Below are 16,614 nucleotides of genomic sequence, written 5' to 3' on the forward strand. Positions count from 1 at the left end.
CATTTCCAACCATGTGCATAAACTAAGTGCACTTAACATTTACCTGAATTATTGTCTTAATCTCCTCCGAGGCCATGAACCGCTCCCTGCCCAATGTGATCCTGGGTGGATACGGTACCACATCCACAGCGGGCGGCAAACCCATGGAGATTGTTGGCACTCACACCGAGGTCAATGTGGACCAGACCATTGACATAATCAAGGAAGCTAATAACATCATCATCACACCAGGTAGGGAATAGTGTTTTTTTTCCTCGTGAAATCCAGCTCCCTATATTATCCAAAACGCAATTTTGTTTGATACACTCAAATGTACCAATTTGAGTATGTTGTGTTTGTAGCTATAGACCAGGGATCGCCAACTCCGGTCCTCATGAGTTACTGTCCTGCAGGTTTTAGATGTTTCCGTACTGCAACACCCCTGACTAAAATTAATAGATCTCCAACAGCTTGTTGTCAAGTTCTACACAAGTCTGTTAATGATCCATTAATCTGAGTCAGGTGTTGCACTACGGAAACGTCTAAAACCTGCAGGACAGTAGCTCACGAGGACCGGAGTTGGAGATCCTTGCTATAGACTAATAAAAGATGGACATAGCCTTCGTGTCTGACAAGTGAAGCTAAGGCCGAAATGGCTCAAACCTGCTGTCTTTCTAACAGCCAATAGGAGGCGACTCCTTGGCACATTAATGTCTATGAGAAAACAACCTGACTTCTCATTTGATTTGCCACCTCAGTAAACATTTTCCTAATGAGTTTATGATCTGAATCTTACATTTCAAGTTTCCTTGAATACAGCATAATGTTAATTTTGTAAATTATGTTCCCTTTTTAGAACAAACAAGGTGATAAAGTCTGAGCTGGCGACAGCTAAGTGCCAAACTAGAGTCTTTGAAACAGTCCACAAGCTATTGGCTGACGTCACGATGTCAATGTCCATCTTTTATATACAGCCAGTAGGTAATAGTGGTTAATGAAGCTTCAAACAGAGATGAAGGACAGACTACAGAGGATTGATAGTGTCACTTCTTTCTGTCTTTACAGTTTTAATCTTGGTTTCTTTGGTTTGTTGCATATGAAACTGTGAAAGTCTGAATCCTTGTTTTTGAGACTGTCATCAGTATGGTTCTTTTCTAAGGTGGTAATGCTCTGCTAAAAAAAAAAAACAAACTCCCGGAAAACATGTTAACAAGAAAAAAAGATTTTCTTTGATATTTTTTTTGGACATTTTTGTGAGTCAAAGGCTAGTTTTCTATGAAGATTTCAAACCATGCATATGTGTAAGGTTGCAGAAGCTTGTTTCATAGAAGAGAGCGATAGATATTCCTGAAAAATTCTGAAACATTTTGATGAGACAAGTGTAGAAAGACGTTTGGGTTGACATAAGAGACTGAGGTGGAGCACAACATTACCATCAGTCTCTCCTCGCAGCGTGAATCCTCCTCTGCAGTCCAGCTGCAGCTTTTCAAACTGTCTCGATGAATAACATCACCTGTCTCTCATTTTATTAAATTCACCTGACAAAAACGCTGAGCCTGATTGCTCTGCCAAAATGTGGATCCAAAAAAGCAAATCTGAAAAAAGCTAGAACCATTTGCAAAGTGTTTGGAAATGATCAGGGCCGATGATGGATTGATTAAACGCAGAATGCACAGTGACCACAAGAGGGAGTAGTTTGCTCACAAATGCTCCTCTGGGCACCTGGCTGCAATGACTAAAAGATGATGTTTTTTTTTTTTATTTTGTGAGATAATGACCACATCTTGATTTATTAACCAGAAAAAGCCAGGCTTGTCTGACAGCTGAGTAGTTGTTGAGTGGCCTGAGCGAGAGGAACCTCTCCGAATACCTTGGATCCTGGGACTGCTGTTGTTTTTCCCAATGGCTCCGAACCAACGCAAGGACAGCTGTGTGGTCCAACATGCTGGTTCGATTAGAGAAACAGTGAAAAGTCATAAGTGCTATTGAGTCCAGACTCAAGACTTCTCCATGCGCTGTCAACAACAAAGCACGGCGGTGAGGAAACAGAAGGCTCCGGTTGTCTGGGGAATTAGAAGATACGGGTTACAAGTGACTAACTTAGAAAAAAAAAAACACTCGATTAGGGGTAATGCTGAACTCTACGAGGTACCTGACCGCTGGGGTTAAATGGGGGTTATGCAGACTCGGGGAAAACAGTTCTTTGCACGCAGGGGACCTAAATGCACACCACACATGCAAGTTTTCATAGAAAAACGTCTCCTAGACCATTAAACTGTTGTGATTTAATACAGTGAGGAGACTTGCGGTGGATGAGGACAGGGAGAGGAGGACAAAGGAAAAGAATAATGGGTAGAGGAATAACTGGTTTTATTGTTGTCCTGCTGGATTGTTGTGCTTTTATTTAAGAATGAACAAAGACTGTCAAAGGTATATCTTTTCCAACAGGGATATAAACAAAATCACAGATACAGAATCTGAGATGCTGTAGGAATCTCTACATACTGGTACAATACTTGTGTCCTTAGATCGAGGCGGAAAATTGTAAGGCTAATGTTTGTTTCTTTACTTTTTGTGTTTAGGTTGGGGTCTGTGTGCAGCCAAAGCTCAGTACCCAATTGCAGACATGGTGAAGATGCTGACTGAACAGGGCAAGGCTGTCAGGTGAAGAAGATCTAAACACTTCTTCCACCACTGCTTTCATGCACTTTACAAGCAATCTGAACTTTGTTAGAAAGAGACAGGTGCTTTTTTTTGTTGTTTTTTTTACTGCTGGCACCACAGGAACATGGCACCATTGATCAGGGAGCATTGTGTGAGTTTTCGATGCAATTCGGCGTTTATGGGCCGTAATGATTTTTTACATCCATCTCCGACAGGTTTGGTATCCATCCAGTGGCTGGTCGTATGCCCGGCCAGTTGAACGTCCTCTTGGCTGAGGCCGGTGTTCCCTATGATGTGGTCCTGGAGATGGATGAGATCAACGACGACTTCCCAGGCAAAACCCTTTTAAGATTAATTCTAGAGAAAACTGTTGTATTTACTGCTACATGGTTGTCATTTTCTAAGGAAAAAAAGGGACTCGATGATCAATTATGTGTAATAAATGCGTCCACCTTTTGATCTGCACTTGGAGCGGCCACATGTTGTGTCTGGATGTTTAATCATGTTGTGTTATTAGGACAACAGTTGTTTTCTTAGCAACCTGGCATGCGGTGCGAGACACATGGTTCTGTTTATTACGCAGGGAGATAAGTGTGACGCAGGGCTTTGTGTGCTCATCTGTCTTGTGTATAATAGTGTAAATGTTTGTGACCCACAGAGACGGACTTGACGTTGGTTATTGGAGCCAATGACACGGTGAATTCCGCAGCACAAGAAGATCCCAACTCTATAATTGCTGGCATGCCTGTCCTGGAGGTGTGGAAGTCCAAACAGGTTAGTTTATCTTTATTGACCTACTAAGCTCCCAAACCCCAAAATGTCAGGCCTGAAATACACGTTACCTTTAAAGTAAGTAGGGAAAGAATCACCAGACGGTTCTTGAGCTAATCATCTTTAACATGCGGTTCTGTTGGGAAACTTAACCACATCTGAGCTTAAACATCATTATTTAACTGAAATCACTTCATTCAACAGGTCTTGTATGAAAATTCGCCAAAATACAGTTTGCAGACTAGATTTAAAAAAAAGTTGTTGCTACAACTGTGAAGAAATCAGTAACTCAGCTGCAAACAGTTGAATATTAAAACATGAGGGACTTTTACTGAACTGCAGGCTGTCTTTATGCATTGCTGAGAGGGGACATGTATGGAAACAAGTTAGAATAGAATAAAGTTAAACATCTATAGTTTTGCACATTTTTTTTCTCCAGTACTGGTAACATCAGTGGGCAGTTGGAAAAAATTTATATATTGATTCCAGGTTTTCTCCCTTATTTTTTTTATTTTTTATTTCTTTCATTTTTGGCGAAAGGAACAGTTTAAGAAATTCAACCTTCATTTAAAAAAAAAAAAAAAAATAGCATTATAACTGTCATACTGAAGAGATATTACAGTTCTCTCTACCAACAGTCATTGTTGTGATGTTTCCATAGAGGTGCAGGACTTTATTTTGCAGTTTAAAAATGAGCCACAGTGAATAAAAAAAATGGATGAGACACCCAGAAACTGCCTGAGGTTCAGAGGGTGAAATTACACTTAGTGTGTTGATGCAACAACATGACTGGATTCTTAGCAGCATAGTGTCATGTATTTTATAGTACAGCTTTTTTGTGACATTTTAATATTGTGATGTTTTCATTGTGACCTGCCAAGGGACTGCAGATGGAAATTAGCTTAAAACTAACTCCGGTGCAATACATCAAATGGCAACATTTATGTTTAATATTGTGAATGATCCCTTTTTAAATAAACTGATTAATAACAATAGCACAAAAAGCGATCGTATACACTTGAATTGTTTTCAAATTTCTCTCCAGGTGATCGTGATGAAGCGTACTTTGGGCGTGGGCTACGCTGCAGTCGACAACCCCATTTTCTACAAACCCAACACATCAATGTTGCTGGGAGACGCCAAGAAGACCTGTGACAGTCTGCAAGCCAAGATCAGAGAGACCTACTACTAGTTACCACTCATTATTATTGTGTACAGCAGTTCTTAAGTAGATTAACAAACATTATAAATCCAGCATTGGCTTTAAGGATATACATTTTTGAAGAACACGTCTGTTGGGTTTGCAACAAATGCAATTCCATCACAAAGGTGGGAAAGAATCCTAACACTTCTTAAAAATAAGGGACATTAATTATTCAAACACAAATATGTACTGATTTGTAAATAAAATATTTAAATGTATCGGACTTCCATTTTATTGTACATTAATTTTTTTATTTTTTGAAAATCATACTCTGTAGTTTAAATGAACCAAAGTGGTGAGAGCAAAAACAAAACTTCCCTGTAGAAATCCAGTCGTATGCGCTCAATTTCTTTCAAGAAAAATCATTTTAACATTTTAAATTCAAGCCCAAAATACAAGTATTTCTTAAAACTTTTATTCTATTTTTATGCGATTATCCAATATTTATAACTGCAGGATTTTGCTTTCATCAAAAAACTCATTCATGCTTAACATTTTTTAACTGAACTTTTAGTTTTATTGCATATTTTTATACAAACTGATGTCACCGTATCTCATGGAATAAACACTCACACAAAATAAAACCGGATATCATACTTGGGCTTGCAACTGAATCTCATCTTCAGCTGCAGTTCAGTCTCTTACAGCTAGTTTCAGTTTTTCCTCTCAGCATTTTCCAGCAGAGATCTTTGCTTTGTTGATAACTGAGTGCAGGTAGGAGTAGAAGAAGAGAAGGTTGTCGTATTCTCCGCTGTACTCCTGAGCGAGGCAATGCTCGTGGAAGTCCTTGAGGAAATAATAAACAGCCTCAATAGTAGCTAGGTAGGTGTCGGGTTTACCCTTCTGACGGCGCCAGAAACATGTTTTTCTCATCTTCAGCTCTACCTGGAGCAAATCTGGAGGAGAACACACGTCAGTCAGAAAGCACATGAGAACAGAATGAGATCATGTTTAACTACATTATGGGTGAAGTAAAGTTACCCCTAATAATCACCAGAAGTCAGTGTTCTTTGAAACCTGCACAAATGCAATCTTTCATGATTACCCTGCAGTCTCTCATCTGTGCTGATCTTGTTGGTCTGGTTCCATGTGCTGTCAATGAAGACCACCCTCTGTAGGGGATACACTCTTGACTCTGAGCTCTTTGCTTGATCTGGGTTTCCTGAATCCGAGTTCTCGGCAGTGCGCGCAGGACCTTGAACTTCCTCGCTTTTCCGCCGTTTTATGCAGGGTTCATCGAAGGAGTCGTGTGACCTGCCGTTACTCCTTTCATGTAAACACTGCATCATGTGTTGAACTGAAACAGCTCCTGGACCAGGGAACACCAACACCACCTGGAGAGAGCAGCGAGATGGCGTGGAACATGCATGAGCAAAGTCTGGAGTACAAAAACATGTTTTCCAAACATATGTTGTTTCTACAGTGCAATGATTCTTATACGGTAGCTACATTTTAGGAAGCCGTGACAGAGAAGTAAACAGTTTGACAGGAGGCAAAGTTGAAAAAGCGAAAACACGGGAGCATTCAATCCTGTAAAATGGATGAGAAAGCAAGAGGAAAAAATGAGTCTGAAACTGTCAAATACAATAAAGATACATGCTGTGTAAACTGAAACACTGTAATTCCGCAAGTCAAGTGAAATTACAGAATGTGATTGTATCTGACACATCTACTGCTATCAAATTTAAGCTTGTCAAGCATGGAATCTGAAAATGCAGCAACTCAAAGTTCTTCTTCTTTTTTTCTTTTTAAAGATTCTATATTTTTTCACTATAAAATTGTATAAAGTACAGATCAAAATCTTATATTAGCTACGCTACAACAAATACAAAAGTACATAATGCATAGAAAACATATTTCCATGGTGAAATTAGTGGATATTTATGGCATGAAAACTGAAAAGCAGCTGCTTGCATAAGAATGCAAATGAATATACTGAATATGGTACAGTGACAAGAATTATCCTGATAGTTGAGACAAAAAGTAAGCTGCAGAAATATGAAGACCATAAAAACTATTTAGAGAGAAACATTTCATAAATTAGTTGGCTATTTTGGCAACTATTTTGATAATCAATTCCACTTGTTTTTAACCAAAAGACACCAAATATTTTGTAGTTATATTTTCTTAACAATGAAGAACTGCTGCTTTCCTTTGTATTGTGTGTTATTAATTTGATTTTCTTTGGACAACACATGACTTTTGGAGATGTTACCTTGGGCTTGAGAGAAATCTAATGGGTACTTTTTGCAATGTTTTGCCTATTTTTGATTTCCTAAACCTAACAATTAATCTGGAGAGTAATGGGCAGAATAATCTCTGATGAATAGAACTGTTATTTGTGGTGATAAAAAGCACAGCTTCACAGTGGCCAAGTGATCATCACATGGGTGCAAATGCCATCAGCAGTGCCTCCTTAGTTCAATTCCCAGCCTGCTAGAAATTTCTTAATGTCACTTTGCTGCTTTCTTTCCCCGTGTTCCCTGTCTGTCTCTACTGTAACTATCTGATGAAGGTGATAATACCAAAAAAAAGAAGCTTTAAAAACAGGTGGAAGAGTTAAACTTCATTCTTTTGTGATGAAAAAGAACCCCACTAACCTTGTCCTTTTCAAACTCAGGTATACAGGGATACGTATAAATGGTGACATCACCGGGTGCAAGGATCTTGGCGTGGATGGCAGTGCTCTTGCCATCTGTCTCGTTGGGATGCTTGATGATGTCTATCTTCACGGGAAGCTGAGCACAACATGAAATATGTAGAGTCACGTCAAGAAGACAGCTACAGTTCAACCACACCCTGCACACATAAATTTCATAGTCTCACATAAAAGGCATAACATTTTTCACCACATTAAGGCGCCGCTGAAGGCCTCTGGTAAAAGAACAATCAAGGCAATCCTACCCTCTTACTGACCTTTATTAAGGGGATTTCTTGCAGGCTGACACCCACTAATTCGCAGCATGTGTAGCAGAAGAACATCCTTGATCCTCCACATTTAGAGCACTTCAACCTGCCCCTGTGCTGCGCTTCCTCCAGCACTGCATGTGACGCCAATTTTAGACCTTGAAGAGGCTGCTTGGCGAGCTCACGAGTGTCCGATGAATCACTGGAGACTGTTGTTTTGTCACGGCAACCAGGATGGAGACGCTGGTCTTGATCCAGGCTACTCATTCTTGCTCTTTAAATGTTGACAGACTTGGAATATGTTGGCCGGACATTCAAAGCTGAGGAAGAATGAGCAAACAAATGATCCGAAATTAACAGACATAAATAAGCCAACATTTGCATAACTTTAAAATTAAGTGGCGTAATAACGTGGAAAAGCCATTTATCGAGGTGGGAGGTGTTCCAAAGGTCATAGGAGTGTTTTTTTCAGATAAGTGAAGTGAGTTGGCTGATATTGGGTATATTAATGCAACATTAACATTGTGATGAGATTGGTTTATGACTAGGATTTTAGCTTATGATGTAGCTTAATGCCATCCTGTTGTAAAGTTTCATATGAGTAAAACACAATAACTAAAATCCCACAGAAAATGTAGCTTCATCCCTCAAGCTTACTGTTACGGGACCTTAATTCTTAAATGAGATGTTGAATTAAGACACATCAATAAGCATTTTCTGTGGATACCTTCTTAAGTAATTTCCTTCCTTTCCTATCACTTAGTTGGCAGCTTGTGTATAGATGTATGTATACATACAGAAAAGTGACAAACTAAAAGAAAAACCTGAACCCCTGGCCCTTACACTGAGAGGATCTGATGGCTCCGTTTTGCTGCAGGGCGCAATCTGGTGGCCTAGTTTGGGTCCACTTGACCCTTTGGAACGAAGGCTGCCAGCAAATCAGTACAAAGTTGTTCTGAGTTGTTTAATCCTGTGATGAAACACATCTATCCTGATGGGAGAGTTCTCTTTCAGATGACGCAAGGTCACAAGGGGTCACTAAATAGTTTGATGAGTATGAAAACTGTGTGTTATGGCCTTCACTGTCACCAGATCTCAACTCAATTGAACATTTAAGTGAGATTTTGGACCAGCTCTTTCTAAAACCATCATTAAAACACCAAATAAGGGAATATCTTTTGGAAGAATGCTGTTTCATCCCTCTAGCAGAGTTCCAGCGATTTAGACAATCAATGCCAAAGTGCACTGATGCTGTTCTGGCAGCACATGGTGGCCCAATATCTAATTAAAACCCTTTATGTTGGCTTTTCCTTTCATTTATCACCCATCTGTATGTATGGTTTGCTGATTTGAGCATTGTAAAAACATTATCACTCACAATTTAATTTTAACTTTTTTATTTATTATTGTTATTTCATACACATCATTCTAACTTTTTAAAAATATATTTTTATTGGCTTTTCTTGCAGTTTTGTGTTTGCCAGGTATAAATTTCATTATTATTATTATCAGTGATACGATGCGCTGACCTTATTTGACTGTTTCTTAGAGTGAACTCATCTTGAAAATCTTTCAGCTCTTATTCATAGTGAGTGAGTAATAATTTTTCCTGACAGCACATTATTCATTCTTGGTTTAAGTATGAAACATTCAACATTCAGGCTCAACACACTGTCATAGTATGAGCAGAGTCACTGTGCAAACATATTTGTTTGATTAAGTGTTTTTAAAAAAAACATTTTAACTGACAGTCGTGATTAAAAAAACAGGAAATAACGTTCAAAGCTTTGTTGATGCCTGACCCTAACTCAAACTGATCATTAGCTAATGTGAGAAAGCTGTTGACTTGTTGTAAAGTGAGCTAGACACAGCTATATGCAATGTATTAGCTAGCACGTGAGAGGACAACATGTGGCGAACAACGGTTCTCTTTCTTTTCTAGCTCTGACAGTAGACAGCACATTGCACATCTGCCACAGCTTTACACACTGCAGCTAACAACTACCTCCTTCATCCCAGTGAAGCTAGCTTTTGCTAGCAAGCATGGCATTTCCTTTGCATTTTAAGCTACTAACGTTAGCAGACATAAAAATAGCAAACACAGCTTAGGTTGAGTGATAGCAAAGATCGACAAGAAATGGATGCTAGTGTGTTTCTAGCTCAGTTAAATCCACTAGCTCACAATCATGATACAAACGTGCCTACCAGTGTTTGCTAAATGATGCGCACCGGCTTCTTCTTCTACGCCGGAAGTGCTGCTCCGTATTCAGTTCGCCGTTGCGAAGCAGCGAACGTGTTGAGGCGGACAGTAGATGAACTGCACACAAGGTACTTTGACACAAATACTGCCAATTACATTAAAAAAAAAAAGTCAACTGTCAGGTCGTTGTCGTAGTTTAAACGGAGAAGTCTGTGTTCGCCGGTTGTATAAGCAGCCACGTTAAAGCTAGGTTTAAATACTGAGTCAATGATAGTGTTCAAACTAGCTTGTTGAGGAATGTGAGCTGCCAGAGAAGTTTCTACTCAATTTAATTGTAACAGTATTGAGTCGCTGTGTTAATATTAACATGACAGACATGTGTTCATTTGACACACACACACACACACACACACACACACACACACACACACAAATGTTTACGTTCATGGGGAAAGGTTTCATTTCAATATTCTGTGCAGGCAGCTCACTGGGACTGCATTAGGACCCTTGTTTATTGCGACAGCGCCACCTACTGAAGAAGTGCATGGTCACGGCAGTTTCAATCTGTATTCCACGCAAAATGCTAGTTTCTGTTAAACCACTTAAATTTTAAAGGTTTATTCCGTTTCAAAACTTCATTTCACTCAAAATACTACTTTCCATTCAAATACCTTTGGCTTCAAATTTTATTTCACCCAACTTCCACAAGTTGTAGTTTGAAACGTTTATACTATATGTACACTACATATAGGTTTAAATGTTTATTCACCTAAAATACCTCCACCTTTCTGTCCAAGTATATACAGTTTTAAAGGTTTATTCCATCTAAACAGTCATACAGTCATGCAATTTAACTTGGTTGCTAAGAGTTGGGTAAAGTATGTAATTAGCATTAAATTAGGTAAAATGATAGTAGTATCGTATGCTTAGGAGGTTGGAGACGCGCAAGTTACAAGGAGACCTCTGAGGGCACAATATTAAACAATAAAAAGCAACAACATCCCTCCATTAAAAATAAATAAAGTGTCAGACACATCACTTCTACAATTCTTGTGGTTCATGCACCAATATGTGACTTTTCTGCAATAATTTAAGATGAAAATGTCTTTGTTAATGTAAAGGAAACCACACATTTTAGGCATCAGAGAGGTGCACTATGAAGTAAATTTGACATAGCCAGCTTTAGGTCGTATGTTGTCCCATAATGAAATATACATGAAAATCTGTTTAGTTTTCGACCAAATCAAAGTGAAAATTCTTTATTAATTATATATTCTCTGTGAAAAATATCAGTCGACCAATTACTGTTCTTGTCTGTGTTATATCAACTGCAATACTGGCAGTGTAAAACTGAATTGGCAGAAAACCAGTCATGTTTTTAATTAGGTAGACAATTGCAGGGCTGCAAGATGGTGCAGTTGGTTAGCACTGTTGCCTCGCAGCAAGAAGGTTGCCGGTTTGCGTCCTGGTGGGGGCACCGGGACGCGAACCGGCAACCTTCTTGCACCGGAATCTTTCTGCGTGGCGTTTGCATGTTCTCCCCATGCAACGTGGGTTCTCTCCGGGTTCTCCGGCTTCCTCCCACACAGTCCAAAAACATGTTGAGATTAATTGGTGATTCTAAATTGTCCACAGGTGTGAATGTGAGTGTGCTTGATTGTCTGTCTCTAAGTGTAGCCCTGTGATAGACTGGCGACCTGTCCAGGGTGTCCCCTGCCATCGCTCAAAGTCTGCTGGGATAGGCTAGTATCCCAGCTGAAGTATGCACTTTATCAGATGTCAGCATTGTCAGATTGTTCTGTGAACATATTATAAATCTTTCTCTCTCTATGTGTATATATATGCACTTTGTGATTTTAATACCTTTCACACTGAAATATGCAGTATTTTCAAAGACTTATGAAAACAACTCTTAAACTTTTTTTGTAGAAAATGTTCAGCCTATGAACGAAACCTTAAACCCATGAAAAGTTTTCTTTGTTGAGAGGGACCTGTAAAGAGACTTTTGGCTTTGATTTTTTCCATTTTTGTTGTATTTCATTTTGTTTTAAAACACACTCCCTTTCCCACTGAAAATACCCACTGTGAAAAATTAATGATTGTTTCATTCATGTTTTTTTTGATGAGCCAGAACATGTAAAGGTCATAGAAAGTGCACAAGGAGTTCCTTCCCATCTGACATTGCCCCCTCAAGCTACAGCTGTGTAACATTTGCTTAGCTGTTAGTTGTTTTGTAATAATAATTTTTCTCATTTTTTTTGATAATGGGATTTCAAGGCTTAGGAAAAACCATGTGTTGATATTTGAAAACTTTCTTATTTTTTTTCACCATCTAACAGATGTGACAGTGACCGATGTAATTGCTAGTTTTTGTCTATTTGTTGCAATGTACTTTGTGTAGTCTAACATCCTGTTTTACACATGCAGGTATGAATTCATAGTGTACTGTGGACTGGATCCACACCTTTGTACTGCCATCCATGTCTCTGTTTCTTTAGTTATTTCAGTAATATTGCTGAAAATGAATAGTGATGTCACATAAAATAGTGATTTAGTGCAATTATTTGCTTTCATGCTACTCCACTGAAAATTCCTGGGAAGGATGTTGCTGCTTTTAAAGGCGAGGCAGCGTTTGCAAAATTTAAGTTTCACAGCAATATGGCCGAAAGATTATTTCATGGAAAACTGGTGTAAAATATTAATGTGCATTTGTCTTTTTTCATAACCAGATGTGCTTGGTATGACGTAAAACAGATTGTTTTATGTCAGATTTCAAAGATACCTGAGCTGTCACACTTTTTATGAAACAGACAATTGCATGCAGACTTCCATGGCAAACAGATGTGTATCGAGTGAGAACTTCCATTGTCTGCTATATTAGATTCCAAACAATGAGAAATCTGCCAAATGTGTACTGTGTTGCCAGGCTGGTTTGAGAATCGTGGCAGGGAAGCACGATTTATAAATATTAGTCATATTCACACAAGGCTTACCTTACCTCGCACATTAAAAACAGCTTTAGGTTCTGTAGACGAGATTTTTTTCTGTATGCTCAGCATTGCCTCTATCATTAAATTATGACAAAGCTAGACACAACAAAATCAATCCGCCTTAAAAAATGAATAGACTGACTGATCCTGACATGTCTTAACATTAATATTCATTCATGCTCCTTCTTTTTCTGTTTAGTTTTACACTGAGAACTGTAAAAACAAACTGTTTCAGGAATGTTTGTTCTACTCTTGATGGTTGTCCAGATTAGATTTGAAGAAAACTGTTAACGATACATTATTTTTCCCAGTGTTCTGTGTTGTTGCCAACTCAAAATACAGCCAGACAAATGAAAATATAAAAATCAAATATGTGATATGTGATCTTTCAGGTCTATCCAGGCAGTTCGACTTAAGCAGCCAGTATAGCATTTTACCTATCATTCCCCTGCATGAAATGAACAGCTGGTTGGCAGCTTTAGGAGACACCTTGTGAACCTGGTGACCTTCTAGATCTCAGGTAACCACACACTGATAATACGTACCGACAATTCTTTTCAGGCTGGATGAAATATTTTTCATCTATGAAGTCTTCTCATGGCAGAGCAGAGCTTGACTTGCTACAGCAGCTGAAGATGAATACAAAGGGGAGAAACCTCACTCATGGTGAGAGAAACACTCAAGTGTTTTCACTAATACATATATTACAAGTGTTCATTTGCGTTTACATTTGTACATGTATGAAGATAACTTTGTATAACCGAGCTCATTGCTTAGCCGAAAATCAAACCGAGTCAAAACCTACTAAGAAACCTCATCATATTCATGACACAAACTGAAAACCTATGTAAAAGGTAAAACTTTAGTTTCGCAAATCATCCTTCTGTTTTATTTAACTGAATACCTTTTCAAATACTACAAAAGAGAAGTAAACCTCAGTCCATTGAGATATTTAACGGTGCAGTAAAGGCCAATAACAAAAGGCATTTTCTTCTTTTTTTTCTTACACAACCGAAACAAAATTTTCTTTATGCCGATTAAATCTGCAAAAAATTATTTAAACAAACCTTCAATACTTACATGTCTTTCCAGCAAAATAAACTGTCTTCCACTTCAGGAACTTTGTGTGTGCTCCATCTGCAAAAACTGCCTGTAGAACCTCTTTCAGGGCTGTTTTGGGGGGAGAAAACAGTACCTACTGTCGGGTATGGACTTCTGAGCAGCCCTGAAAACACGACTGCATGGGGCTCAGCACTTATTTGTGAAACTTGGAAAAAACACTACTGACTGGTTAAATTCAGAGAGGACAACAAACATCTTTCTTTCTTTTTTGCCCTCTTAATGTACACAACGAGTAGCAGTCTGCTCCTGTGGCCAATGTCGCCATGTTCAATGTAAATTTTCCCCTACTGGCTAATATGATTCACCCTAATTTTTTTAATTTTCTATGTTGTCACAGATGTAAAGTTAGTAAGGAAGGAAGTAATAGTTGTAATTTTTTGGGGCACTCAGAGTTGAAGTTGCATTCGAAGCTGTCAGATCCTACACTGCAATTGAGACAGAAAGGCTGAAATAACCAATTAGGGAGCTGTTCTTGTAAATGCCTGCACCTGCTCTGAGTTCCTGCTGTGGACAGTTGCCTAAAGTCTGCAGAATATAGTTAAAATCTAGTACCCATAGTAAATCAGCAGTGTCTGCAGAATATAGTTAAAATCCAGTACCCATAGTAAATCAGCAGTGTCTGCAGAATATAGTTAAAATCCANAGTACCCATAGTAAATCAGCAGTGTCTGCAGAATATAGTTAAAATCCAGTACCCATAGTAAATCAGCAGTGTCTGCAGAATATAGTTAAAATCCAGTACCCATAGTAAATCAGCAGTGTTTAAAAAAAAAAAAAAAAAGGTAGAAGTGATGTCAGTTTTCAAAACAGGTATTTGCAAGAAATCGTTCAGACTCCCAACCCACCTACAGTAGCTACTCTGCTTATTAGACAAATTGGCAATCTAACTAGCCAACGTTAGTCGCACAAATTAATTGTGTTGCAATGTTTGAAGCATAACAAGTACCAGCATTTTACAGCATTTTATAGGCATCCACCTGTACTCTCATTTCGAAGCCATTCTGTAAAAGTATAGGCTTTTTATCTTGTCTTGTTTCATAACTATATCTCAATCTAAATAATCATTACTGTAGCACACCTGATAATAGGTGAATTATAGTATTGATTAGAGCTTGCAGGATAGTCCACAGCATTTTTGTGAAGCAAAAGTTCAGTCGTCAGTTTGTTGTCTTCTCTCACTTATCCCCATTACAATTGTGTTTTTCCTGTTTTTCCTTTTAAGCATTCGTTTTGGGCTAAATGCATTTGAACTAATACCCTTAGTAATAACTGTGAAGGGCTATAAACGTAGAGGGGTAACATTAATGTAGACAGTTTTATGACAGGTCAGAGTTGTATCTCTTCAAGACGTGTGTGACTCATTTGCCGTGGACCGTTTCAGATGTTAAAAATGTGACCCTCCAGATGAAGTTACACATGAGTGAAAGTAATGCACCACTTTGACAAGAATTTAGAGGGGGATTCAGATGTAAAGTGTTATCAGACTTGCAAATGGAAATTGTTTTAGCAGTATCTTTGGCACAGTGGAGTGCCTCGGTTGTGTAGATCTAAAACTACAATCAACAGATACCATATATATGAGCACAATGATAGATCATAGTTTCCCTATAAGATTTTTGTCCGTGTTTACAATGAATCAGTCATCCTACATGAGACATTTGATGGAGGTACTTGTTTAGTTTACTCTTTATGTTGCTCTGATCGTGTTAGTGTATATTGCAAAACCAAGAAATTATCTTTTGGTTGAAAGCATTTGGAGACGTCATTCCTTTTCCTGGGACTGTGCTGCCAGGACTTAAGTCCACTAACTTTTGCAACCTGCAACAGGTGATAAACTCTGAGCCATTTGTAATGTTCTTGTGTATAATTCTGGTCTGCATATCTACATTAGTTAACTAATTGTGAAGAATTAGGGAAATACGGGTTATATGCTCATGTCGTGTTATATTTTGGTATTTGAGGTTTTGTTGTTGTTTTTTGCTGGTGGTCCACAATAGTTTCTTTATTCATTGCAACATATGTAAATGGTTTTGAAAACTGCCAGAGCCAGTAGATGCTTTTCCTTCTGTTTTTGGGTGTAATTAGTAGTGACTGAAAAAGTCAGTGGTCTTTCAAGTCGTAACTGTCTAAGGTGATTATAAACATCATCTTTTAATCATAACTCATCATCTCTGCGTGTTGATATAATCCACTCCAAGTAGAAGTGCGATTCAGTGGTGAGTTGCTGGAGGTCCCGACCCTCTTTCACAATGATCTGGTGTTCTGGGGGTTCCGTGCTAAGGGCTGCAAACACAGAATTCCCAGGTTGCATAACACCAGATTTCCTCTGGGGAAATGAAGGTTTACAGCCCTGAAATGTATCAAGTTCAGCTGCGTGTTCCCTCTCCCCCCTCCAGGCCTCCCCTTTCTCCCCGCTGCCCCAAAACCACCTCTCCACATCGCACGGGACTCCCCAGCCTCTCTCCCTGTTCGTCTTCACTTGCCGCACTCTCTTGTCCTCCCCCTTCCTGCGACTCTCTGTTGCGCTGTTCACAGCCAGTGTCAGACCGTCTTGTAGACGTACCCCTTGTCTACACATGTAGCTTGTAATATTGGATGCATGTGGTTTTCTGTGTTTATGCTTCCACAGAAACGCAAATGTAATACTGCTGCTCTAAAGCATTGCAACGAATAGTGAATCATTGTCACAGACTTATTTATCCCAGGAGGTCCATCAAACGGCACTGTAGCTCTTTAGCTGTTTTTTTTGACCAAGGAAATAAAGAACTTTACATATG

At 38.8% G+C, this 16,614-nt stretch overlaps 2 protein-coding genes across 2 annotated transcripts in view; one reads left to right on the forward strand and one right to left on the reverse strand.

The window, feature by feature from the left end:
• The window catches only part of nnt2 (nicotinamide nucleotide transhydrogenase 2), a 17,883-nt gene extending 13,047 nt beyond the window's left edge, over positions 1–4,836 (forward strand). The window contains 5 exon segments of the mRNA XM_008276069.1: positions 72–231; positions 2,562–2,643; positions 2,859–2,977; positions 3,302–3,417; positions 4,460–4,836. Of these exon segments, the coding sequence (XP_008274291.1) occupies positions 72–231; positions 2,562–2,643; positions 2,859–2,977; positions 3,302–3,417; positions 4,460–4,606 (624 nt within the window). The 3' untranslated portion in view covers positions 4,607–4,836.
• Positions 4,837–5,112: 276 nt separating this feature from the next.
• Positions 5,113–9,770, reverse strand: dtwd1 (DTW domain containing 1). Its single transcript, XM_008276071.1, has 5 exons — positions 9,731–9,770; positions 7,535–7,845; positions 7,219–7,356; positions 5,664–5,952; positions 5,113–5,514 (listed from the first exon to the last, which is right to left on the reverse strand). Exons 2-5 carry the CDS (start codon positions 7,790–7,792, stop codon positions 5,285–5,287), a joined length of 915 nt encoding a protein of 304 aa, XP_008274293.1. The 5' UTR covers positions 7,793–7,845; positions 9,731–9,770; the 3' UTR covers positions 5,113–5,284.
• Between the last annotated feature and the right edge of the window lie 6,844 nt (positions 9,771–16,614).

The sequence above is a fragment of the Stegastes partitus genome, unplaced genomic scaffold (assembly GCF_000690725.1).
Source record: "Stegastes partitus isolate 25-593 unplaced genomic scaffold, Stegastes_partitus-1.0.2 Scaffold64, whole genome shotgun sequence".
Taxonomy (NCBI): Eukaryota; Metazoa; Chordata; class Actinopteri; family Pomacentridae; genus Stegastes; species Stegastes partitus.

Bases quoted from the DNA above. Each gene is read 5' to 3' on its own strand.
- dtwd1 (XM_008276071.1), bottom strand. From the start codon at position 7,792: ATGAGTAGCCTGGATCAAGACCAGCGTCTCCATCCTGGTTGCCGTGAC. The intron at 7,357-7,534 runs GTCAGTAAGAGG...TGTTGTGCTCAG, and splicing joins AAGAAATCCCCTTAATAAAG to CTTCCCGTGAAGATAGACAT. The intron at 5,515-5,663 runs GTAATCATGAAA...GTTCTCCTCCAG, and splicing joins CACAGATGAGAGACTGCAGG to ATTTGCTCCAGGTAGAGCTG.